Consider the following 27,209-nt stretch of genomic DNA (forward strand, 5'->3'; position numbering starts at 1 on the left):
TTCTGTAAAAAGTGAGAGGCAAATGGGAAGAAGACTCTGCTCCGAGTCCCACCTTTACAATCACCTTCACATATACTCCTATCAAGAAAAGGCAGCAAACATATTGATGTCAACACCAGATTTGCTAAATTGCTGTCCCACATAAGAAGTTGAGAGCTGAAGCATATATTGGAGACCAAGAAAAAGGATGATTAACAACTCTTCACGTTAGAGCCAGAGACCTTAAATGGAAAGAGGCAATTAAACTATATTTAGATAACTTTAATTTATAGTGTTTTCATATATGTCAGAAGAAAGGATCTCAGATTTAATAGGCATCCATTATATCACAGTTTTGAGCCATACAATTGTACTGGTCTTATGAAACAGCAGACTGGCACCAATTGACTTAGTAGCTCAGCAGTATGCTAAAACAGAGCAATTTTCAGTTAGTAAAATGCAGGACAAGAAAAAAAAATGTACCACTAACAAAAAATCTTAACTCACCTGAAGTTGTGGCTCGTGAGGTATCTGATAGCTGCTGGTTTGATGCGAGCAACTCCTCCCTGACTATGGCTTCCTCTTCCCGTGATAACACAGAGATAAGGTTTACCACCAGACTGTTGGTATTCTGTAATAGCAGGCACTGTAACGGTTAAAATTTACTCTCTGCACAGACGTGGCATTCAGCACAACCTTCTCATCTCCATTTTTCTGAAAACTTTCACCAGTGACTTAGAACTTTGTTTTCCCATGCTGGCTATGCACCTTTTATACAAAAGTAATTTCCCTTCTTCTGAAAAAGATACTCAGAAAAAAAAAAAAATACAGCAAAGCTTTTTAAGTCTAAATTGCTTGTAATATGCATGATATGATCATCAGAAAATCCTTCAAATTCCACAGCAGCTTTACTGATTCTATCACCTATTCTTTACTTGGGATTTACACCCTTTGGGAATATAATTAGTTTAAAAAGGGGGATGTCATATGCTTATTTTTTAAGTAACAATAACATGAATAAAGAAATTACATGTTAATGGATATGTAAAGGAAGAAGATGGAAAATATAAATGCACACAGTTTTTTGACATTTATATCACACAGTAATTTCTGCTATGTTGCAGCACATGAATTAATAGATCAACACATGACCCTTGTTAAGGTGTTGTTCTTATCCCACAGATAATATCAGCCCAAACTGATGGAAGTTTGTAAAAGAGAAAAAAATATATAAATGAAGTAGTATTCTCACAACAACCAAGACTTGACAGTTAAAAATGATCACTTCATAGGATATCTTTCCTAAACTTTTCTCTCTTGCTTTTTGTATTAGTTTACGGTTAATTGTGCCAGCACTAAGTGTCCTGTATTTGTCCCTCTCCCATGCATGTAAGCAAAGATGAATTTTTTTTTCAACAACTAGGTGAATGGAGCAAACAAGGAGTCCGTCCCATCATTCCCAAACTCCTGATGTCAGTGTAGCTTCAGGAAATTAAACTCTCCACATCAGAATGTAGCTTAAAGCATACAAATGTTGTTTTAGGAGTAGAACAAGATAATGTAATTTGATTAGCTCTGACTGAACATCTTACTCCCTGTTGAACACTTTTGTTTTTGTTTCCACTGTGTGGAGTAACCATCATAAAAGTTTTGTGCAGTGGTAACTTGCACAAGAAATAATTCATATGAAAGCATTCCCGATGTGCTTAAATTTATAGGATAAACTAATAATGCAGAAAATGTCCTTTTATAGCAAGAACACTCATGAAGTACTTCTCTTCAGTGGGAGACAAAACAAGCCCTCAAGCAAAACCACACAAAAAGACATCTATGGAAGCAGCATTATTCTGATCTCGAGAGATCTTGCTGACGAATCTATACAACACTTACTTAAACTACACATCTTCATGTGAAAATTGAAGACAATATAATCACTGTGCTTAGAATTCCAACATAGGGTTTTTTTTGTTTTGTTTTTGTTTTTAAAGATTTTAAAAAAGTAATATAGTTCCAAGAAAGCAATGCAAGGATGACACAAACGTTTGCATTATCACCCCTGTTAAAAATGCCATAAAGGACAGAGCAAGTCTTCAACAGATCAAGTCTTAAATAAAAAAATAAAAACAGAGGGTAAAACAGGAGCAAAAGATTTACAAGCAAGTACAGAAGTGTTGAGGAGAGGATAGCACCATTAGCAAAAATAATCACTGCCTTGCCAAGGAAAACAATTTCCATGGGGGAATTTTGAAAATAAAACTACACAAAAGGCAGCTGCTTTCATGTGTTACTGAATTACAGCTGGACCCTCTGTTACTGTTGTATATAGTGATTTCTTAGCAGAGACCTTGGAGAATAATTTTTAGGAGACAAGAATTATTAGCTTTTTCCTACCGTTGCTTTTTTCCTGCAGCACTCTGGACAATTGATTCACAGCTTCATCCACATGGAGACCATGCAGATCCAACACATTCAGAGGCAGCAAGGAAGTATTTACTGTTTCAAAGATTTGCGCAGCAGCAGCATGGTTGGCTTCTTTCATCTTCTGCTCATGAAGGCGACCCTTTATTGAAACACACATCGAATATTACAGTCTGGGACATGATTTAAGCTCCACATTGGTTGCTGGGTTCAAAACGACAGTACTGGCAGGGTGCTTTTAATCTCACAGTTTGAAGTAGTCAAGTTTATAAGCACAACACAATTTCTAGAAGAAGCTCAGTGAAATCTACCCACAAGGAGATTTCATGAAATTTGTTTGCAGGAAACTACTCAAAGCTGGCAAAAAGAAGAAACTACAAATAGAATCTTCATGAGAAAGGGATGAAGCCAGAAAAGGCACAAGAATATAAAATCATTACACAAGCTAAAAAGTCAGTTTGTGCCAATTGTCAGATTTATTTTCCTAATAATGGCATTTTACTTCTTGAAAATATTTCACAAAAACTTATGAAACGGTATCAAAGAAACTGCCTAATTGCCCAGGAAAACCCTGCTGAGTTACATTTGAGGTTAGTTTCTTCTGAACGCATTTCTAAAAATCAGACTAGCCAAGAAGTGCAAAAGCTTGACAAGTTGACTTGTATCTCTCCTTATATTTTTGACATCTTTTATGACTAATGCTATCAGTACAGCTCTAATTGGAATTAAGGGCAAGGAGTGGTATAGAATTACTAACATTACACCATGAACAAGTACCATCTGTTTCCCACAAACCTTGCAGTGATCATATCTGAGAGACTAAAGTTATGAAATTATGTCTTTGATGATCTGTAAGCACAATTTGAAAGGAAATGGAAGACTTAACTCCAGGCACTGGACTGATAAGGGCTCAAGAGAACTGAAGTGAGTCTGTCTTACATTTTCTTAAAATGGATCAGCTGAAGTACATTAGCATCAGACCAGAGATAACAGCCCTATCGTTCTCACTTGCAGAGGACTACCACAACAGGACAAGGCCACCAAGCATAAGTATTTTTTCATGAATAAAGGTACTTTGGTTTGCCTTTTTAATACCTAAAAGAAAATACATTATAAATTTCCAGATTGTACTTATAATTATGTTTACAAACAAAAGAAGGAAGGACTTTAAATTACATAGGGAACTCCAAAAGTTATGCCTCCTATTTATTTCCATGGAAACTACAATACATAGAAAGAGCACAATAACACTATCTAAGAGAGAAAATTCTCAGCTACAAACACTACTTTTCAACATAGTCACCACCATTAGCTATGCATTTTTGTCAGCCATGAACAAAAGCCTTCATGCCACACTTGTAAAAATCTGCATGGCTGCCCAGAATGCGGCTTGTCCTTCATGTTGCTGTTGCCACTGCTGAAGAGCACCACACACTGCCTCACTGTGTTCATATCCACTGTTTGATGTCCATAAACGTTCAGCAAGTGTTAATGAATGTCAGTGAGTTTATTTTCCACATGGAGAAATTCAATGACACACCTTTGCTTTACATACGTCAGATACCCTTTTATGAGACTGCCTCTCTGCTGCCACCTGTTGCACAGCAACAAAATGTAACAATATTGGTGGGAAGGTTCAGCCTCTACTGCCATACCACCACCACCTGCCTCTGACATTGTGAGCCAACATAATAAAATAGCAGGCATTACTTTTGGAGCAACACTTGTCGTATATGCTGAGAATTGTGGTTGGATCAAGACTGGAGTGCCTGTGCTCCAAGGTCAGAGCTTACAATACTTATCAGCAGAAGATCTATGCTCCAGAAAACAGATAAATGGCAAAAAGCATGGCATACCATACCACGTTATCCTGACAGGAGAACAGACTGTACCCATAAAGATATACAAAATCAGGATGCAAAGACAACTGACAGTAATCTTCCAAAGATCTACGAAGGATGAAATAAGCACAATTCTGAGGCAAATTATCCTGTTAATAATTGTTTGATACTCAAAAAGTACAAAAGACTTGTCTAGAAACAGTTCCTCATCAGTTAAGAGGAAACCCAGGGACATGCAGAGAATTCAATAGCTGATGTTTATTGCTTTCTATGTCATGCATGAGTGAACCTGGCAAGGCCACTTCGACATCAGATCTTAGTGCTTACGTGTATGAAGATGAGAGTGCAATCTATGGGATATTTAGCATATCTAAGCACTTGTATATGATCTTTATGAGGTTTCACACTGAATTTAGTTACACCAGTTCCACGTGTCAGCATCATTACTAACGAATGTGAGTTTAAGTGTAAGGTGATTCTCAAAATACCACTTAGGGAACAGTAAACGAGCAAATCTATCAACTGCAGTAGGCACAACGTTGTTATCGCTTCCAATCCAGTATTCACTCATGTCTCTAAATGCAGAAGGAAAGCAGTACATTTAAGTTTACCTGACGTGCATAAAATGCTGCCACAGGCTTCATTCCCATGTGATAGGCCTCCCCAGCCTTTTTCAAACACTCCTGCCTCTTTTGTTGGTGATGAAAAGCTTCTGCTCTAAAGGCATCATACTCTGGATATTCATATTCTTGAGATATTTCACTCAAAACATCATCTTCTTCCTTAGCTTTTCTTCCCTGTAGAAATTCGCAATGTTGAAGCTAAGAATGCTTTGTGAAGTGTTTTCACTGGCATGGCTTTGGATACTACTCTTTAACTACTATTTGAAAAAAAAAAAAATAGAAGAAAATAATACCTTCTTCTCCCGGTTTTTTGCAGCACTGTATGAAGAAACAATTTCATTTTGTTGAACAGTTTCTTGAGCTATAACTGTTTTAACAGGATCTGCCTCCAGAACACAGTTCAGAAATTGTTTGGTCTGCTCTAAAGAATAGCTGTAAATGATAAGTAAAATCCATGACTTTCCAAAGCCATTAGTAGCTGCTACATTTATTAAAATACATATTACAAATCTTCATACTGTTAGAGATATAAATGCCGATGCAAATAAAGCACTAGAATAGAATTTCCCAGCTTTTACAAAAAGACTTTGTCAACTTTGTTGAACGTACTGCATTACTGGCATCAATGCACAAACAGTCTTAGTCATCTGAGATGTAGAGGGGCATTCAAATACAAAAAAAAGACAATTAAATACTAAAGTAAATTGCATCATTACTTAATAAAACACAGACATCCGTTTAGAAGTAAATGCTGCTGTCTGGGCTGCATAAGTTACCTTATCTTAAATGTCCTCCAGACAGTGTTAGATAGTACAAATTAGCTTAAAACTAGCTCAGCTTTCTGAAACTGTTATGCAGGAAAATCCTCATATTTCCCATCAATTTTTTGTTATAAAACGTAACACAGTAAGAATAGGAGATCAGTTGCCATTTCATTTCTAGTAAGCCCTTTTTCTCCTTAATATTCTTCATGCTGTTCAGTAAGCAGACAACAGGAACATTGATCAGAAGTAGATTTGAGGAAAAACAATGCTGTGAAAAAGAATTTCATATATAAAAAACAAGCAAAATATTTGAGCTGTAGAGGTAGATAAGCAATTTATTTTAAGCATTTCAACAAGGAAAAGTTTTGATAATAACCTGGGCAAGCAGAAAGACTGACAAATAGGTATGCAAACCTGTGTGGAGAGACAGAGATTCAGCTGGCCAAGGAGGAAAAAAGGGAAGTTTCTCATGAAAAGAAGTTCAATTTACAGGGACTTTAAGAAGGTTGCCGTGTACACCAGAAATATAATGCAAAAAAGAGAAACAGAATGCAAGCAGGAAGAAACAGAGATAGTTGACTCCTTCAGTGCTGCTATAGTAACCCAGAAACTACTAGCAGCTAACATCAGGCAATAGCAGTTTCCCTCTTGGTCTGGATGCTATCTACTACACACCCACTGTTACATCCTTCAGCAATTTATCCCACTTAATTTACACCTTGACTCTAGAGCAAAAACACAGCTCCACTAGCAGCCAGGTATGTTGTTCTCTTGCTGAGTGAAGCTGTCTATTCATCAAATGAAAAATCAGGCGTAACAAATTCTATATTCTCTTTTAAGACCAGTTACTTTTGCCTTATTTAAATCTACAAAAAACATGAAATGCCAGTTCAAAAAAAAGCCATTAACTAGGAGAACCTTAACTCTTGATATTTAAGATGACAAATGTGCACTACAAAGTGTTACTGAATAGCAGTTTTACAAAGAACTTTAAAGATTTCTTACTTATTGTCCTTGAAGATATCCATTAAGAAATTTTGATTAATGGTTGGAAACATCTCAAAAAGTTGCTTCTCCTTCAGTTTAGCAGCACAATCTTTTCTAACCATAGAAGGAACACGTTTCTACACAGAAGACAAAGGAATAATATTGCAAGCTCATGATTAGAACAAAATATAGTAACAGTGGAACCAAACTAATTACACTGCTACTTGTTAGGATTTCAAACAAAATATTCACTCAGTAGTTATGCACCCACAGCAATGACAGTACATCAGTATCAGCCTGCCACGCTGATTTGAAGAGAAGAAAGTAAGGACAGGTGAGTTGTATTGCACCCTTCTGCAGGTCTCTGCAGTCATTTGAAGTGACTCAGTTGGAGCTGCCTCATAACTTGGATGATGTAAAAGGGCAATCTTTAGAAGGACTTTCAGTTTAGGAATGCATCTGATGCTAGTCTATACAGTTCAAATTAAACTTGTAGAAGTTCAACTGTCTACTCAGGTATCGGCAGAAAACGACACCGAGAGCTTGGGATTGAAGCAATGTTTTCATGTAAAACAGAGGAAATAACATTGTATTTGTGTAAGTTATAGGGTATTAAATATTCACATTTGTGAAGTTGTGTGGAGAATAATTATACACACACATCATAATTACACATAATTATAGCCCAATATAAATTGATCATTCTGATCATCCCAATACTCAGACTGCAGAAAAAGAAGTTGTCAGAAAAAAGCCAAGCTCCATGAATCCAAGCCTGTGGACATCACATTACCGCTATCAGTAAGCCACATGCACGCAATTTAAGGAAAGAATCCACAAGCCATTCTTTCGAACTACAGGCTAATAACATCCAAGTTTCTTTATCAATAGAAAAAAAATATCTTTTTCTAGGACAGCTGTGTATCAGAAACAACTACCAACAGACATTCCTGTTCTGAACAACTGCCATGCAGTAGAGGGCAGTATTACGCATACACAAACAAGGCAGCGTGTGGGAACCATGTGGAAAATGCAAAACAAAAATCTCTGCAAATATTGCTATTGTCTGACAAGTCAGTACAGAAAACTGCTTGAGACTATCCTCAAATACTTTAAAATATAAGACTAATTTGTTAGGAATGTTGTGGGTTCTTCTTAGAAAAAGTATTAATGTAAATTCAATCGATTTCTAAATAAACAATGCAAGAAGCTAATTAAGAAATTGCTGATATTTCTTTCCTATTAAAAAGCACAGGCAGTCACACAAATCACCTCTCTCTTTTAAAATGAGCAATGAAAAAACAATTCAACCAAACGCAAATGCTAACCTGTATAGTGAAAAGCACCGTGATCTGTTTGTGAAACAATCAAAATATTACATTTTAAAAGGGAATTTAAAAAAATCAACGTTTACCACAAGCAAATGTCTGTATCACTGTACTTGGTAGCAGTAATGGGCATGCATTTGTCTCTTGAATTCTGGCTGCAATTAGCAGCACAAAGATGAGTCACTAAATAAAACATTCTGTTTTACTAATGGTAACGAATCATATAAACTGTATAAAAATGGTGATATTCATACCAGGTCCTCTTTCTCCTGCATGGCTATTTCTTCAGATATTATTTGTCTGAGAGAAACCTTCTGAGTTCGAGCATTCCAGTGATCCATAAAAGGAAAAATTTCTGATGTTGCTGCTTTTTTAGCCTGCATTTCGTTAGATGAGCTTGAAACCCAGTTCATTCCTTTCTTCTGCATTTTACTGTCTGCATTTTGAGATATGAGCATTTTTGAGTCGTTCATATCTATCTGCTGAATCAAAGTAGAACCTTCAAAAGCAGTAGAAATGAGGTGACAAGTAAAACAATTAGTTTATTTACTCAAGCAAAGTCAAAATAATTAAGATGCTTTCCAGCCTAGATAGAATCATAGAATTGCTCAGGTTGGAAAAGACCTTCAAGATCATCAAGTCCAACTGCAACCTAACCATACTACTCTAACTCTAGCAACCCACCACTAAATCATGTCCCTGAGCACCACATCCAGACGGTTTTTAAACACATTCAGGGATGGTGACTCAACCACCTCCCCACCCCAGTGCTTAACAACCCTTTCTGGAAAGAAGTTTTTCCTGATATCTAACCTTAAACCTCCCCTGGAACAACTTGACGCCATTTCCCCTTGTCCTGTCACCTGTCACCAGTGAGAAGAGACCAACCCCGCTCTCACTGCAATCACCTTTCAGGTATTTGAAGAGAGCAATAAGGTCTCCCCTCAGTCACCTCTTCCCCAGACTAAACAGCCCCAGTTCTTTTAGTCTCTCCTCGTAGGGCATATTCTCCAAGCCCTTCACAAGCCTTGTTGCTCTTCTTTGGACCTGCTCCAGCACCTCAATCTCCTTTCTGTATTGAGGTGCCCAAAACTGAATACAGTACTTGAGGTGGGGCCTCATCAGTGCCGAGTACAAAGGCAGGATTACTTCCCTAGTCCTGCTCACCACACCATTCCTGGTACAAGCCAGGATGCCATTGGCCTTCTGGGCCACCTGGTCACACTGCTGGCTCATATTCAGCCGACTGCCCATCAGCACACCAACGTCCCTTTCCATCAGGCAGCTTTCCAGCCACTCCTCCCCAAGCCTGAAGGGTTTCTTGGGGTTGTTGTGACCAAAATGCAGGACCCAACACTTGGCCCTGTTGAAACTCATATGGTTTACCTTGGCCCATCGATGCAGTCCATCCAGGTTCCTCTGTAGTGCCTTTCTACCCTCCAGCAGATCAACACTCCTTCCCAACTTGGTGTTGTTTGCAAACTTACTGAGGGTGCATTCAATCCCCTCATCAAGATCACTGATAAAGATGTTGAATAGGAGCGGCCCCAGTACTGAGCCCTGGGGGACACCGCTCGTGACTGGCCGCCAACTGGATTTAACTCCACTGACCACAACTCTCTGGGCCCGACCATCCAGCCAGTGTTTCACCCAGCAGAGTGTATGCCCATCCAAACCACGGGCAGACAGCTTCTCCACAAGGATGCTGTGGGGGACAGCATCAAAGGCTTTACTGAAGTCCAGGTAGACTACATCAACAGCCTTACCTTCATCCACTAAGTGGGTCACCTTATCTTAGATATCAGGTTTGTCAAGAAGGATCTACTACTCATGAATCCACGCTGACTGGGCCTGATCCCCTGGTTGACCTTCAACTGATCCATGATGGCTCTCAAGATTATCCTTTCCATAACCTTCCCTGGCACCAGTGTGAGACTGATAGGTCTGTAGCTACCAGGATCACCTTTCCAGCCCTTTTTGAAGATGGGCGTCACATTTGCCAGTCTCCAATCCACTGGGACATCCCCAGATAGCCAGGACTGTTGAAGGATGATGGAGTGTGGCTTGGCAACCACATCCGTCAACTCCCTCAGCACTCTAGGGTGCAATCCACCTGGCCCCACGCACTTGTGAGTGTCCAGCTTTTGAACTGGGTCCAAAACCATTTCCTCATGGATCATGCATGGCCTATTCTGTTCCCCATCACTATTTTCCAGTGCAAGGGGCTGCGTGCCCAGAGAACAGAGTCTTACTATTAAAGACTGAGGCAAGGAAGGCATTAAGTACCTCAGCCTTATCCTCACCCTTGGTCATTGTGTTCCCCTCTGATTACAACAAAGGATGGAGATTCTCCCTAACCCTCCTCTTACTGTTAACATATTTATTCTCCAAAGACTGTCTGATCATCTTCACCTGCTTTCTGAAACAAAAGCCACCAGATTCCCCAGATTCACCAAATTTTCAATGTACCCTGCACATACATAAGCATATGCTTTTACAAGGCAATTATCAACTTATGTATTTATATGCTTACAATGTTTATCTCTATAACATAAGGACAGATGCCTTCTAGGAAGTTATGCTAACAACACTGTTTGGCCATTCAAGTGGAGATTTTGCACCCACATTGCAATCCAAGTCTTTACCTCAATCGTATGTAAGAGGGCTGAGACACTGTAGACGAACATTTTTTCTTAGGAAGCTGAGTGACTGGGAACTAGATTGACAGAGATTTTAGCATTATCTGAACAAGGACATGCATCTCCCTGCAATAAACAAGTAGTCTGAAAAGGACAACAGTGTGTGCACATTGTAGTCTTGACCTCCTTCCCTCATCAGCTGCAGAAATATTCCTCTGCTAGTAATTATCTATCTGCATCTCTTCTTCCCACAGAGGTAAGAGAAGTCCTATCAAACAGCTGTTTAATCCAGCCAGAGCTTCTCTGAATTCCTGCAAGTACACAAAATTATTTGCTTTTTGCCTTTATCTACCTAGGATCAGTGATGCTATGTACAATTAACATTTTTTTCTACTACTCTGTAAAACAGTGGTAAATAGAATCAAGGCCAATAAATAAAACCTTAGCTTAATAAATCTGTCCATCATTCTTTGATAATGAAAGTATTTGCAACCTTACTGAAGTTTAAGATAATTAAGTGCATTTGCAATGGTTTTTTTTGTTGTTTTTTGGGGGGTTTTTTTGCCTTTTTTTTTTTTTTTTTTTTTTTTACAATGAATACATAGCATACCTTCTGCAGAAAGCTTGCATGATTCATCTCTCCTCTGACGCTTCTAAGTGAAAAAAGTAAAAACGTGACTGTTAATAAGATATTAACATTGAAACTCTGCAAGTGTTAGCTTCTAAGCAAATCAGCTGTAAAATAATGTTTCACAGTATTTCTCAAAGATTAAATATTTTAAAAGAAATATATTTAAGAATATTTTACAAGTGAAGTTTAGAAGATAAAATTATATTTGCAAAAGCACAAGCTTTAGAAACATTCCCCACCACTAACATTTCATAACTGTGTTATCCCAATCTGTAATTAAATAGACCAAACAAAAGTGTGGCTGAGAAGAAATCCAAGTTTCATATGTTTATGTTTGAACGGACATTAGTGAACTCTTCAACCAACATACATGCCGACGTTTTCTGCACACAATAATTCATAAAGTAACTTCTCTTAGATGTCAAAAGGTCATAAATGACTATTGGCTAGTGTGTATTTTATCAAGCTTGTAATGTGAGTTCACACTATGACCCTTCATTTTCAAGGCTCCTGTTTCACGATGACACACTGGCAACTTGTAGTCCACCCCTCCAATTGCTTTTCTGCAGCTCTACTGATTACAACATATTCATATACTCCACACAGGTCATAAAATACAACTGTATTTTAACACCGATCTCAAAGATATTTACATCTTACATACACATTTAGACCAAGACACAGACAAGTGATCTGACACAGCATTTCACATCAAAAGAAATCTACCTACCAGAATAGATTCTTTCCATTTTTCATGAATCACTTTTGCCAAATTCAGATCAATATGAACCACACAATCCTCAGCAGTTAGTGATCCTTGTGGAAGAAAGGAAGTACATTTGTCAAACCATTCTACAAAATCTTATCCAAGCACCTGAAGTACAGTAGCCTAGTACTTATTAAATTGAATTCTGGAGGTTTTGCACAAATTGTCATTAACAAAAAAAAAAAAAAAGAAAGAAAAAACAACCTTCAGTAACTACCAAGTTTCAAAAACCTAAGGTGTGTCACTGAATTCCTCCATGCAGAAAAAGTTTGCACCCATTGACATTCATTGATAAACATTCAGCAAGTATCAAAGAACTTTTTTTTTTTTTTTTTTTGAGGGAGTGGGTACGCAAGGCAGAAGCAGCCAAACCCACCAGTAAGTCAGGTATCTAGTGTTTTACATCTAGTAAACTTTAGGATAAAAGAATAAAAGGGAGAGAAAATAAGTTACATCCCTCATGTCTTCTTTCCTTCCCTTTTCTATCAGTCTATGATTTTTGTATTTTGATGCAAGTTCAAGCTGCTATGGCTTTCTCCACCACAGCATACCAACTAGGTTTTTTTTTTCTGTCTTGTTTTTATCTAAGTACAGACTTACTTCATTTTCTCTTTAAACCACTCATATCCACAAGTTTAGCTAATACCTAAAGCCTTTTCCCCCTTCTTCGTTTTTTTCTAACCAGTTATCGTGCACATCTTCCTCATCATCACAATATTCCCCAAAGGCCAGTGGCTCAAAAGGCAAATAAACCAATATATTTTTTTAGGCTTTTAAAGTATGCGTATAAAAAGACACAATTAGAAAGTAACACTATTGGATTTATGTTTTACACCATGCTTTGTTCAGTTCCATTTTTAGATCAACAAAAGCAAACAAGAGTATCATGAGGAACTGTGCAAATATATTCTAAAACAATCAAGCACAAAGGAAAAAAAGCACAAAGGAAGAACAGTTTTCTTAACCAAACATTTTCCCTCATGAAAATATGGAAATAATTATGCTCTTACCTCCATCAATGCCAACAGGCCCAAATATTTCTTTCAACTGGAGAGCCAGTTCAGGAGGTAACGTTAGTTCTAGGCTATCTATACCAAAGGCTGTAGACGATACTGGTGAAGGGCTTTGTATCTTGGCCTTATCTTCATTCCTGCTCAAAGTTCCACTTTCCTCTTTACCTCTGATCTCCCTGGAACTCCCCAGGTTTTCTTTATCAGTCTCCAGTTCTTTATCATTCCTAGAATCTATCAGAGGTACATCATCCATTTCCAGTAACAAAGGCATCCCTTTGGCATTTTCCACATTGTTTTCTGAAGAGTTACTGTCACTTTCAGTACTTAATTTTGAATTGGTAGTTGTTTTAAGAGCATGAGATAAAGTTACTGGTACGTATAAACCTACATGAACTTGTGAGACGGGTAGCTTATTCATCACTTCTTCAACTGGATTCACAGACTCCATCTTCTGCATTCCAGAAACAGACTGCTCAGTGACACCTGCTGCTGGGCTGCCTGCATCGTCTCGAGGAGCTGCATCACTGGAATTTTTCAGTTCCACTGAATCATTCAACAGGACATCAGTAAATGAGCCAGACACATCAGCATCTGTCACAATTGTCTTGGTAGCTCTACTTTCCACAACACTGACTGATGAGTTCTTGTCTTCTAAAGGATCAGAAACATCACTAGCCCCAGTGATTTGCTCTGTGTGTGTGTAATTTTCAGGATTCTCATCATAGTTCATATTTTCCTTGAAATCAAAGTCTGAAACAACTGGCTCAGCTTCTTTTACTTGAAAGCATTCAGTGTCAACATCTTTGTTTAACTTTTCATCAGAGTCTAAGAGTAGACCAGTGGCCCAATTTATGTCTTTGTTACATCTTTCATATAGATCTTTCACAGCTTCAGTTGAAAATGAATCAAAGAGCTTACACAGCATATTTAGCTTTTCGGTCTCATCAATATCAATAAGTTCACTTTCTTCCACAAATGTACTTTTATCATACATCACTCGATAAGGTATTTTTTCCTGAGAACCTGAGGCATTATCCATGTCTTTGGGTTTAAAGCCATCTAGTCTACCATGCAATACTTTGACAGTCTCCGGAAAAAGCATTTTATTTTCTAATCTCCACAGGCAAGCAAAATCATGAGATTCGGTTTGCGAATGGCTACTTATCTGTTTACATGAGCATGCATCTTGTTTCTCTTCTGCAGAATTAGGCATAGACAACTGTTCCTCTTCCTTGGAGTGGGGAAAATTGTTGTTTGTAAAAGTGAGAGCTAATTTGTGATGTTTCCTTATTCTCTTATTTTGCTGGGTTTTTTTCTCAGTGACTGTTTCACTACCTACCATTTCAGGTTGGTGAAAATGCAACTCTTTCGCATCCTGTTGCTCTACAGTATCCACAGGTGTCCCATGAAGCACATCTACAGTGTCAAGAGCACTTCTCTTAACATCACCTTCAGTATTTCTACCTTCATCAGACTGACTTAAACTTGTCTTTCTCATTCTCCTTGACCTTTGTTGTCGCTGTTCTAATGATACTGGCCAATGTCCCACCATTTGCAGGTCTGGTGCAACTTTATCTGAACTAACAGAGAAACAGCTAGAGGTTGTATTTTCTCCTTCCTGGTCTTTCACAACAGTACAGGTATCAGGTAGGCCAGCTTGCTCTTTACCTAATTCAGAATGCTGACTGGGAGTTTTACCTTCCCTATCACTCTTCAGGGAAGATTTTTCTAGCCTTCTAGATCTTTTGACTCTCTGTCCCATTGTTTGTTGTACAGGCCAGTCACCCAGAAAGTTCAGCAGCTCTGGTTTTCCTGATGCCTCCATAGTTGAGCTGCTTGGTTCTACTAAGTTACTCCTTTGTGTTGAATCTGACTCTGTACCTCTTTCATTGTTTTGTTCAATTTCAGTCTGAACTTTGAGAATGTCGTTATTACTTTGTTTCTCAGCTCCTCCTCTGTGCAGGCATACAGTTTCTTCACTTGTGATCACATCAATCTCATCCATTTCTGTTTCGGTAATTTCTTCCATTCTTTCTCCTTTTTCTTCCTTTTTATCCAAGGGCAGTTCTCTCTCTACACAGCTTGACAAATCAACATCTAAGTCATCTTGAACAGTGCTGTTCTCAGTACTGTGATCCACTGAGTTATTTTCCGTTTCTTTTACCTCTTTCTGATAACTTTCAGGAGCACAATTACTTTGTGAAGTTAGAGAAGAACTGGAAAGGGGTTTACCATCTTCAGTTAAATTAAGAGGCTCCAAATCAGAAGCATAAGGTTTGTTTTCCTTTTTATCAGAATGTGCCTCCCTTTCTCTGAAAGACAAATTGGAATGAAAGACAAACCTACTTCAAACTTTCTTTAAGCACTTGTCCTTGTCCACATTTTTAATTTTGGCTTTACTCTTCAATACTGTCAAAACTACAGATCATAAGCCATCATTTAGGACAGTTAAATCATCCAGCTGATGAATCTTAGTGAAAAGAAAACAAATTTAATATCACTTAAGACAAACCTCAATACCTCATTATAAAAAACAATGAGCTAAACAAAGCAGAGCTTTCTTTGGTAAGTAACCTTTTTTTAGTTCACCAAAGTGGCTAGGAATACTTTTCCAGGAACCTATCTTCCCCAGTTACCACCATTCTGTTATGTACTGGAGCACTTTGTTACCACACGTTTCCTCCTTTGTATCTGCAAACCTGGTAGCTATTTTTTTATTTAACAACTGCTGCTCTCTCCTGAGTGTTTGATACTAAACAAAAAAGTCCAGAAATTAACTACAAAGGGATCTGCCATTTCACATCATACCGCTTTTCAGAATAAACTACTCTCCATTAATTATCAGTCCCTACTTGATTTCAAATTTATTAAGCACAAAGAAAAAAAAGAATAAAATAAGATTTCCCATGCATTGTGACGATGCATATTGAGCATTATTCAGGTTGGCCACTACAAAATAATCTGTGTATACAACTAGCATAAATCTAGACAATTCTACATATATTCGAGAGCAAGTAGGTAATTCATTACCATTGCACAACATATTATCTTACACCAACACAGAAGCTCAAACTGTAGCTTGCTCATATTCAGGACTGCATTCTTCTGAAAATCATTTTATAGATTTCAAGCGTTTTTCTATTTACAGTATACATCCAACAGCACATTTTTAAGGTAAGAGAACACAAGTTAACCAAGATTGGTTTACTGAAAAGTAACGCAGCTATACTGAGAGATTTTCAACGAGCATCTAGTTGCTGGCTAGATCACTTGACTGTTCATTTCTAGAAATCTTGTAATTCCTAAAAATTTAAAAAAAAAAACTCAAAAAAAACCAGCTGTAGTGTATTTCCTTTTCTATTGTTTACCTGATCTTCGGAATGCATTTGGTGTTCAACAACACCCAGGCCCCGCTGCTATAAAGTTTTTTTTTTAAGCCTTTCTTTTTTAAGCTACAAATCCAGTAAAAGAATCTAACCTATGACTCTCCTCCTGACAAGGATCTTCACTCCAAGCAGCAACTTCTGATTTTTCAGGGACAGAAGAATCCAAGATTGAGTTAACAGTAAGGCAACGTTCATATTGCTCCAACATTCTCTTGATCTTTTCTTTAGATACCCCATGAATATTCCGCCTGTGGATTTAAAAAAAAAAATGAAAAAGAAGCATTTCATATCTGTATAGTAGAATAGACTAAGAGAAGGGAATAATTTGTGGTTACAGAAAGACTAACTAGAGAACTCAGAGGGTCAGGACAAAAGCTGAAATAGCAATTCTTACTGTATTAGTGTGCCAAGGCATTCAAAACAGGGAGCCTCAAACAAATTCCTGCTCCGCTTGACTTCTCTCCACCTCACCTGGTGTCCCTATTCTGCAAGAGGATGTTTTGCTTAATACTAAAATCTAAAACCATACAAGTAACATGTTGTCTACAGATAAGCATCAGAAACACACCACATCAGATCTAGATAGTGATACAGGAGGTCAAACTGGGTAAGGAAGATTTCTGAATTCAGCCTTCCTTCTCTGACTTTTCTAAGCTAACAACTCCTTGAGTCTTGAAGCAAAACCTATTAACTTATTATTCTGGACACATTCCTGGGGTCCTGCATTTTCACCAACTTTGTCAAACACCAGTTAGCAACGTGTTCTCAGCACCTCCACCTAGCACAAGTGAGACCTGCCAATGGCAGCAAAAAGGAATTGAAGGTAAAGGAGAAAATCCCAATTGATCTTTAGCACCATAAGAAGGCAGGACTTTCCTTCCTTTGATCTAACCATAGTTTATTCCAAAATGATTCCCATTTGCTCCTGCCTTCTGAAAATGAAGTTTGCAAGGACCAAGAGCCAGTATTTATGTTGAAGGTTGCCCAGCAACCAATGGGTGTTGGGTTACTGAACCACCCAGAGCTCCTCTCAGGTCGAGAGACTCCACAGCCTCATCTAGGCTTAGGATCAAGGAGCTCCTGTCCTTTAACATGACAAGACACTGCCAGTCAACAAGGCACAGATGGTCCTTGATTTCTACTAAACTATCTCATGTTTAAGCTCTATTTTGGGAAAGAAGATAACATTCTTCACCTCCCATGAAGATTGGTCAACTTTAAGCTAAGCATGCAAATTCAGATGACAACACATATTATGAAATCACAGAATAATTTAAAGTGAAAGGAACCTTTGGAGGTCACATAGTTCAAACTTCTTTTCAGCCAGAATAGGCTGTAACATATTGAAGGTACCCAATAACTGAGGGTCCACAGACTCTCTGGGAAACCTCCTTCAGTGCTTGATCATCCCAAAGTTTGTTTGTTTGTTTTTCTTAAGCTTATTTCATGTAAACAAAGTTCCCAAGCTCCAACTTGTTTAAATTTGTAACCTAACGTGAAAATTTCCCTTACATTCTTACCTTTCAAGTTCTTTTGGCTTAAACTTCCACCATGTGTCTGGCTCTCGAAACATGACTTTGTATTTGAACTGCTGGGCCTGAATAAAAGAGACAAAAAATAAAACAAAGAACTTATCAGCCATGTATGAAGAACATACGACATGCATAGACTGCTTTTTTAAAGTTGTTTTTTGTATTTTTCAAAACCATTTAAATATGTGGAATAACATTTTCTTTCATAGATTCACTTCTGATTAGATATATGGAGGTTTGTTGTTTTCAACATAGTGCAAAATTACATGTGTGCCATGGTCACAGTAAAAATAAATAACTAAATAAAGAACCTACTTTAAAAGTTGTACCTCCTCTGAGTCAAGATTGCTCAGCATCTTGTCTTTCCAGACATGGTACGTGTGCATTTACACAGTCTCTTGCAGAGAAAAGCTCACTGCTTACATTCAGAGCTGGCCAGGTGCACGCCAGTTCCAAACAAGAAGTTCAGTCACGCTAACGTAGCTACAGCAGACAGCCTTCCTGACATCTGGGAAACTTGAGCAGGCAGCAAGTAAATGGTCATTAACATGCTCTATTCTCATTAGCGCAGATTACATTAAAAAAGTAACTTGCTGTTTATCTGATCATGTAGAAAAGGAACAGAATCTAGTTTCCCCCACAAAATACATTTTTGCTCCTAAGTACAAAACACTTGGATTTGTCGCTTGGAAACCAGGTCAGCTCAATATGCAGGCACGTGCGAAACATGATGTTGGGTAATAACATTTCATGTAACATTTCTATGACTCCAGACTTCCTTGTGACACAATAGCTAGATTGAGAATGAGTCTCATTTTAAAACATACGTCAACAAAAGGGTCAACAGTCTCTTTTCACATGGATCAATCACAATACTAACCAAAGTAACATAAGGCTTCATCTCCCATGCTTGTATGTTTGTGTTGTCTATGATTATAGGAGAGATTCTCATCTCAAATGCTTCTTTGGCTGAAAGACACACATGTACAAAAAAAATGTTATATAGTTAATTTCATTATAATAGACTAGACATTACACTATTCTCTATATATGTAATAATTTTAGACTAGATAATCCATAATGATTAATTACTACGTACTCTTGCACAGCTTGACCGATCTGTTCCAAGGCCCTCTTATTCAAGCAATCCCCCCCTCATTTGTACAGCTACTGAGTTATGACATTATTCTTTTGAATTAATAAACGTATGATAATCAAGGAATGAAAATTCAGATGTAAAATGCAGAAGGATGACTAATCAATCAGTAAATCAAACTAAAAAAAAACTACATGATCACCTTAAAGTGGACTTCTTTGTTGCATACAAAATTCTTGGCTTTATAACAGTCTTAAGATTAGTCCACTCTGTAAACTGCATAAGATATGAAAAGTCAAAACAATTATTTTAATTTTTTCATACACAGCAATAAAATGTTCAGAATTACTAGCTTTGAGATACAGCACCAAATTTCTGTAGCTATGGTTGTTCAGACATATTGTTGCAAAGTTATTGTCAAATCCCATCTCTCTTATTAGCCCATTTTTACACAGGTTATAACTTTTGGCAGTATAGAAGTGATCATGATTGAAATTTAGAAAAGAAAAGCTTTAAAAGAGCTGTTTCTAGAAGAACTTAGTGGGAGCCACTGTCAAAAAAATATACCAATTATAAAAAAACAGCCATTTCTGTCTTGTTCTTATAAATGTTTTAAATTCGACAGCAAATTAATGCTCAAGAGAAAAAAAAACAGTAGGAAAGTATCCGTGTAGATGTTATTTGTATCAACGTTCTCATTACTTATTGCATGTGTCCATATTCGCTCATCTTAATCTCAGAAGAAATATTCCCAGGAGATACCACTCCAGAAATGGGACAGATACCAAAATACATACCATTACAAGATCTGAGGACAAAATAATCTTTTGACAAAGACGCTGGTATTCTCAGTTGCAAAACACACAATGAACAGATGATATCTGAGTTTGTGCTCATATTCTTCAACCACACATAATAAAAATTAACCTTAAGATGAAGTAAATGCTGATCCTGTGACACAAGCATTATAAGACAGGCAACTTCTTAAACAGCACACAGGCACTGAAAGGTAAACAAGTAAGCTAGTCCATTATTCATTTCTCACCTCGTTTCCTGTTCCAGTCGTGTGCTTCCCCTAAGAAATCAGCATCATAACGGTATTGTCCACATTTATGAAAGTAGTCATCAGTACTAAGAATAACTCCACTTGGGTTATCCTCTAGCATCATCCTGTGAAAGATGAAGTAGTAAGTAGTTTTATTCTCTTCTGCTCCCCAGCCCTGCTACTTATTATCATACGTACATGTAATCAATTTCTTGCCCCAAACCAGAAACAGAAGCAGCAAATTTAGGTAAGGGAAAAGTCACCCTTTTGGCAAAGATGAACTGTAGTAATTTCCCTCCTTTTCCAAATGCTGCAGATATCTAGGGAAAACAGCTGATACAGGTTCCCTACAAGTCTCATTTAAAGAAACCAGAGAAAATTTTTTCCATCTATACCTTGTGTCCATACTTTCATATGGACAAATACACATGCAGTCTTACTTGCATCAAATATTTCAGATGCCAGACAGAGGAGAGTAAGCACAAACTGGACTTTTGGAGAGCCAGAAAAGAAATAAAACGTTCAACCTCGACACGTACTACTCGCACATATTTTTTTCAAAAGAATTTCAACAGCAGGAGAATTCCTACCTGCTGCAGAGCTTGTATATTTCCATCCATGTTACTGGAGGGAAACATTTGAAACTGATTGGAACTGGATGAACACAATAGACTTAAATACTAATGTGATAACTCTCTGTTGGCATAAAACTCCATTCCAGACCTCAGACCAGTGACAGAAGTTAAAGCTACTTCCTCCTAGTTTTCTTTCCACTAGAGGTCAAGGAGCTGTAAATAATTTTGCTCTCTCTCCAGTAATTATTACTCGTGTTGTTGTATGTACCATGTATTAAACACAGCAGGACAATTAAGGTTTAATCACAGCTATTTACAAATGTCAGAAAACGGTCTTTGCCTGCACTACATCTTTTAGACAATTAAGCAACTTCTTTCATAAGCTCACAATATAGATGTTCTACCTTGCCAAATATGATTTTCCTGATCCCGGAACACCTCTGAGAAGAACAAGTACTTGACCTACAAGGTGCATCTTTTTTCTCATCATGTGACAAACAGGTGGCTGCTGTGCTTGCGAGAGGTTCAATTTTGAGTTTCTATCTTGATTTTCCCATACCTTCAGAGAAGGGCTGCTATCCCAGGCATTTGGAACCGCTGGAGAAGAAAAAACCAGTCCTTTTTCCAAAGTCCTATAGTCTGAAATAGGTTTCCACTGCCCTGGACCAACAGCCACTGGAGTTACAAAGCTGTGATTTCCACTGGATGGATAAAACACAGGAGCCATAAGGTTCCACTGTTGTTGAGTCTGACATGATGGTGTAGACAAATTTAAGCTATAACTCTGCTCAGGATGCTGAAAATCTTTAAGTTTTGGCGTTTTGAAACTGGGTTTTTCAAGGGAGACATACGCCTCTGGAAGAGAAGTGCTGTGGCTGTAAGAGGCAGTCATTAACTCTCTGTGCTGTTGCAGGCACTGTGATTTAGGTTCTTCAGTGATAACTACTCCAAGTTCTAGAGTTCTTTGGGTAGACTTGCCGGAAGCCACAGTTGTACTTTTATGATCTGAAACATTATGCTGTGCCCGATTAGAATTTCCACATGGCATTTCTCCATTTGATTGTTTATAGGCTTCTGAAACTATATGATGGTGAACATGTTCTTTTGACAAATCAGAATCTCCCAGTGCTTGTGCAAAAGCGTCCAATGCAGCTGGTGAGCTTGTCTGGATGCTCAGCTGATTCACTGGTAGTTGAGAACAGCAGTTTTCTAAAACCTCATTATTTGTCCCTATTTGCTGTGGTAAAAGCAGAACATCGCGACCCAAATCTGATTCTTCCCACTCAGGAAATTCCTTAGAGCCATCACGTTCGCATACAATTTGGTCATTTGCAGAATTAGGCAATTCGTCACTCAAGCTGCATCTCTGAAAAGCATTTTCTATTAAGGAATCCAGTTCTTCAGTCAGCTGCATGTCAGGCGATAAGACCATTTCTTTTTCTTCTTCAGAATTACAGTGTTTTGCAGTACTTTCCCATATCCCTTCATTTGCAACAGATCTCCGCTGATTAACAAGAGCTAGTGACGATGCTACTGAATCAAAATCTGAGATTTTTGAAGATGCTGCTCCTTCAGCATGGGTGGACAGCTCTAACAGATAATCCATAGCACTTTCTACTGTTAAATAACATTAACAAAATTAACCATGGTCAACTGAAGAAACAGAGGCTGATGTGAATATAGTTTTTTTTTTTACTTAAGTAGTATTTACCAGAAGTAAATAGATAACAACGAAGTTCACAAATTCATCTGATAACATACCTTCTGCAATCCTCACCATCTGTTTCTCATTGGAGGTAAAAAAACAGAACGGAATACAGAGATATTCCAAAATAATAATATTATGTATTAAAATGACTAAAGGAAATCATGTATAAAAATGACTAAGTTTAACTGAAAAAAAACAGATCTGGATGTTTAAATGAATACTTATTTCTAATCTAAATCATCTAAGTGAAATGGTGTGAAATGACACTATAGAGAACTGAAGAGATACAAGTATAAAAATTACTTTCATTATGGCTAAGTCCAAATGAAAATGTCATAATAGACAAGAAATTTCAGTATCTACATTAAACCTCTGTGAAGTCACTAAACGGAATATCAGCTGCCTACGAATAACGTGACCAAAAATGAAAAGCTAGCACAAGCAGCACTGGAGTGCTAAAACTAAGCTTCTATTTCTCTGAAGTACAATGTAGGAAAAAAACCCCACATCATAATGAACTTAAGCTTGTTTACTGAATTCTCCAAAAAACTTCTAGACAAAGTTGTCACTTTCATAAAGGTAAAACTTATTAGACTTTAAAGCATGAATCAATAACTCCATCAATTCCAATTTTAAAGGAATAAATAACCAACATGAATGACCTATTACATTAAAAACTCTGTACAATTTTGGAAAGGTAGAAACAGTAATAAAAGAAGATGGCTACATAGCTTTCATACACATGAAAAATACCAATCTTATTTACAAATACTCTTAGACAAATCTCAGCTAATCACAGCCTGATTAACACACTCCACATATGACTTCTTCCCTGCCCAAACAACTCAGATGTTGTTATCCAGCATCTTACCCATTATTTTTATTACAAGCTAATGAGCTTGTATGTAAGAAAATTTCAAAACCATGAAGCATGGGAAGGACTGGGCACAGACACGAAAATGAAAAGAGTGACAGGAGAGGTGGGTAAGCAGTTCAGCAGAATACAGGGGGAGAAACACAGTCCAAGTGAGGCTGCAGAAAATTCAACATAAAAAACAGAATTTATCCTGCAAAAACTAATCCTCTCTAGATATGACAAGATGACAGTGCAAAATAGAAAGTAAAACAAAAGCTCAATGCAAATATTTGAAGTAAAATCAAATGTTGCCAGGATCACATACTGTACTGCTGTCTTAAAAAAAAAAAATCATCCTAGAAAATAGCATACCCTCCCACAGGAACAGTTTACGCATCCAGCAGATATGGCATAGAAACTAATTGGAAATAGTTTCCCCCACAACTCTACTGCTGCCTGCTCTGTGTCTCAGAACAAGCCAGTTAAACTGTTTATCTCTGTTTTTTAAAGCATATTGCTACTGCACACTACTAGTGTCCCACAAACATCATCAAACTTTGAGAATCTTGAATGGAGAGAGCTATAAAATTTTAAAATACTATGACTCACCTACTCATTAAAAACTAGACTCACAAATACATTTGCAACTCCCACATCAACTTCTTTGGAGTTTCCCTAGTTAAGAACCGACCGCATATGGAACAAAGTTGAATGACAAATATGCTGTATTTACCTTTAAAATCACATTCAGAGAGAACCATATAAACCACACTAGGATCTAAGTCAGAAAACATTTCTGACATGCTGTTGAAGAGCTCTTCCTTATTGACAGTGTAGGCTGCTTGTGACACTGAGAGGCTTGGGTCCCCCAGGGATACAACAGCAGCAGCTCCAGTCTTTCGAGAAGGACTCCCACCAATTTTCCTTCTCCGTGGCATTTTGTTTATCAAAATCAGGTTGCTTTTTGTTTTATTTTGTTCCCATGAGATCAACAGTACCAAGCTCAGAAGTCACAAGAAAACTCTCATAACCAGGATGCACACAATAGGAGTAGCAGACCTGGAAAGAAGAGAACAACAAAAAAAAAAAATTGAAAATACAGTCACATTTCCACATCCCCTGTTAAGATAGCTAAAACACCAAAAAAAGACTTAAGCATCCAGAAAAGCACTTTTCACAAGGGTGCCTTTCTTCTTTTCAAATGGTTGACAGCAAAATAGCAGTCTTATTCTCCAACTAACTAGCTATCCAATCTGTGCCTGGAAGAAAGGACAATAAAGGAAGCTATCTGTGCAAAGCAGACTGTTCACAAGTACTCCTCTGCTAACATGTACTGATGACCAGCTAACATTATGGAAAGTTTATATTCTGTTAAAAATTCAAATTATTTATTTTTTTAAACAAAACTACTGAAAGACAGACGTTTCCAAATCTTTCAGAAGTACTTCAGAGCATGACTATTTTTTCTGTTTCAAATATTTTTAAGGATAAACAGTTGAGGTTTTTCTGTATTCAAGTACAAGAAAATATTGCTCAAAGAGGTTGCAGCGTCCCCATCTTTGGAGATTCTCAAAACCTGCCTGTACATGGCTCTGAGCAACCTACTCTAGGTGACACCGATTGAGCAGGTACATTGAACCATGACGTCCAGAGGTGCCTTCCATACCTCAGCAACTTTGTGGGTTTTTGTGTGCGTTTGTTTGTTTGTTTTAAGCTTCTAAAAATATTTTGCAGCTTTATGAGCCATAAAGTGAGAAGAGGCTAATGTCCTGCCCATGAAGCCTTTGAATACTTCCAGTTAAAATGTTATGGCATCAATAATAACTGCAATTATTGCACTAGTCCTCTGTAGAAGAAAGCAATTCTTAACTGAAGTACAAACACAAAGTATAGTGCGATCTTAGTTTTTTTCTTTATGTCAAATAATGCTAAAGTTCTGTTGTGTTCTAGCAAAGCTCAAAAAATCATCATTTTTATAACAAATTATTTGATAGACTAGCAAACTTTGTTGCAGCTGAGAATCTGAAGTAAATTACAGCAAAGTATCCAGTGGTTACAGCTGTGAACAGGCCACAGAATATCTAATTCTATATCAAGATTATTTTGCCAGCAATGACCAATTTAACACGTGCAGATAAACTTCCAGATGCGCTTCGCCTTTCCTCACTGGATTACTACCATACAGATGACAAAGCCAAATCAATACCAGTTTTGGACAACACTTCTCCATTACTCTCCAGCAATCTCTTCCAGTAACTAAATATTTAAAAGGAGATAGACTGTTATCTCTCAAGTTGTAAGAATGTATATAAGAAAAACAAACTTCAGGATACCAGGAGTTTCTTCTATGTTTATGGACTTCAGCTACAGAAATAAGAGGGATGTCTGAAACAAGGACAAAGTCACAAAATTGTGAAAGGTGCAATGAGAAAAGCAATACTCAGGAAAAAGAGGCAGAGTTCCAAACATAAAGGAGATGCGACCATGGAAGATGAATGCTAGACAGACTGAGGTCAATCGCAGCTGTTTTTTGAGGTTCCTCACTACACTCCTGATTTCTCTCTGTCCTTACACGTTAGCTACCCTTTGCTCTTAAAGAAAAAAAACAAAAAACAAGCAAAACAATTAAAGAAAAAGTCACGGTTTTCAAACTTGTTTTTCTTTTTGATTCACACTCCAGGCAGTAAAACAGGCTGAGACATACCTTCACAGAAGGTGCCTGTGCTAGAAAATGCTCCTCGCTAAAACTAGTTCAGTGAAAGAAAAGTTCCTGCAAGGGAGAAAGCTATTCATGCACCTTGACATTACTGCACACCAACAGCCTTTAAGCACAGCTCTCTGTTACTGATGTTTCATTTTAAGTCCCCTGTAATGAACAGTCCATGCTCTTCAGCTAGGCCTTCCCAACATATTTCCTGCATTAGGTTGTGTATCATACTACATATTATGATGTGTTACTCTAGGCATTCTAACAAAGCCATACGCTTCAATCTGCACGAATCTAAATCGGGAAATAAACTGTTTATGCCAATTAATCACACACCTCTCATCATTTTCTTCATTTTCATCATTCCACCAGCATTACTTCTTCCCCCAATTAGCACACTACACAGAACAGATTCATAACAAGAGATTTTGTTTGTATCAGCTGTGATCTTAATCTCCACGTTTAAGGTAAGCTGTTGATACCATGGTCAAAGGATCAAGAAATCCTGTCAGTGTGTTACTACAAATCCTTAATATTATTACTGTGAAATTAAAAGAATGCAAAAATAAGGTTATCATGGCCAGCATCACAGACAGATATTTTGACAGATTCTCCTTTGTTTACACCCAAATTCTCAATGTAATTCCTCAACAGACTCCTGGGCAATGCTTCCTCTTGATATTACCAAGCATGACAGAAGTATATAAAAACAGATGACTGCACACACACAAAGCACACTGAATTGCATTACACAAGACATGACACTACTACACTAAGCTGAAAGGAAGAATTGCCCGCTTGCTGATAGGAACATGCCCTGAACTTTAAAGAGGATTTTATCTAGGGACCTGGCTTTTCAGATATTCAAGTTTCTCTTTTTGAAAGCTAGTTTACTGAAAAAGGGGAAATCATTTTGAACAACTCGAGCCAGACTTACGGGTCAGCTCCATTTGTTGGTTTTGGCTAACGTACTACAAATCAATTTGTAGTTTTGCTGTGGATGGGGGCTTTTCTCCCCAGGATGAAAATGGAGTTGTAACAACATAATTTAGAAGAGCAGGGCTGCACTCAACACAGTGAAAGGGGATTTCAGAGATGAAGCAGAGGCTGCCTGCTGGTGGTTCACTAGGTAGCTCTGGGTACCTCTATTCCACTCATATCCAATTAGAGCAAATAGCTCTTTCATTTCAGCACTGATGAAAAACAGTACTCCTGTGGCAGCCTCAGCTTCACCTTTACAAAAACCAAACTAAGACAAAAACCCTCGAGCACCCCTCCCAACTCATAGTTTTTCAGAAATACACATCTACTGATA

General features: G+C 37.7%; 1 protein-coding gene across 11 annotated transcripts in view; it reads right to left on the bottom strand.

Moving 5' to 3' along the window:
* Positions 1-27,209, bottom strand: part of N4BP2 (NEDD4 binding protein 2) — a 44,539-nt gene that overhangs the window by 5,105 nt on the left and 12,225 nt on the right. For 7 of the 11 annotated variants that reach the window (XM_021394367.1, XM_021394364.1, XM_021394362.1 and 4 more), the window contains 15 exons: positions 23,921-24,246; positions 21,028-22,240; positions 20,049-20,173; positions 18,788-18,876; positions 17,896-17,972; positions 16,468-16,623; positions 12,987-15,301; positions 11,941-12,026; positions 11,190-11,232; positions 8,195-8,439; positions 6,631-6,749; positions 5,155-5,293; positions 4,850-5,035; positions 2,371-2,539; positions 487-625 (listed from right to left, as the gene is read on the bottom strand). In XM_021394367.1, the coding sequence (XP_021250042.1) occupies positions 487-625; positions 2,371-2,539; positions 4,850-5,035; positions 5,155-5,293; positions 6,631-6,749; positions 8,195-8,439; positions 11,190-11,232; positions 11,941-12,026; positions 12,987-15,301; positions 16,468-16,623; positions 17,896-17,972; positions 18,788-18,876; positions 20,049-20,173; positions 21,028-22,240; positions 23,921-24,125 (5,306 nt within the window). In that variant the 5' untranslated portion in view covers positions 24,126-24,246. Of the gene's footprint in view, positions 1-486; positions 776-2,370; positions 2,540-4,849; positions 5,036-5,154; positions 5,294-6,630; positions 6,750-8,194; positions 8,440-11,189; positions 11,233-11,940; positions 12,027-12,986; positions 15,302-16,467; positions 16,624-17,895; positions 17,973-18,787; positions 18,877-20,048; positions 20,174-21,027; positions 22,241-23,920; positions 24,247-27,209 lie in introns of those variants that run through there. The other 4 variants (XM_021394370.1, XM_021394372.1, XM_021394371.1 and 1 more) reach the window with 4 other exon arrangements.

Source organism: Numida meleagris, chromosome 4 (assembly GCF_002078875.1).
Source record: "Numida meleagris isolate 19003 breed g44 Domestic line chromosome 4, NumMel1.0, whole genome shotgun sequence".
NCBI classification, from domain to species: domain Eukaryota; kingdom Metazoa; phylum Chordata; class Aves; order Galliformes; family Numididae; genus Numida; species Numida meleagris.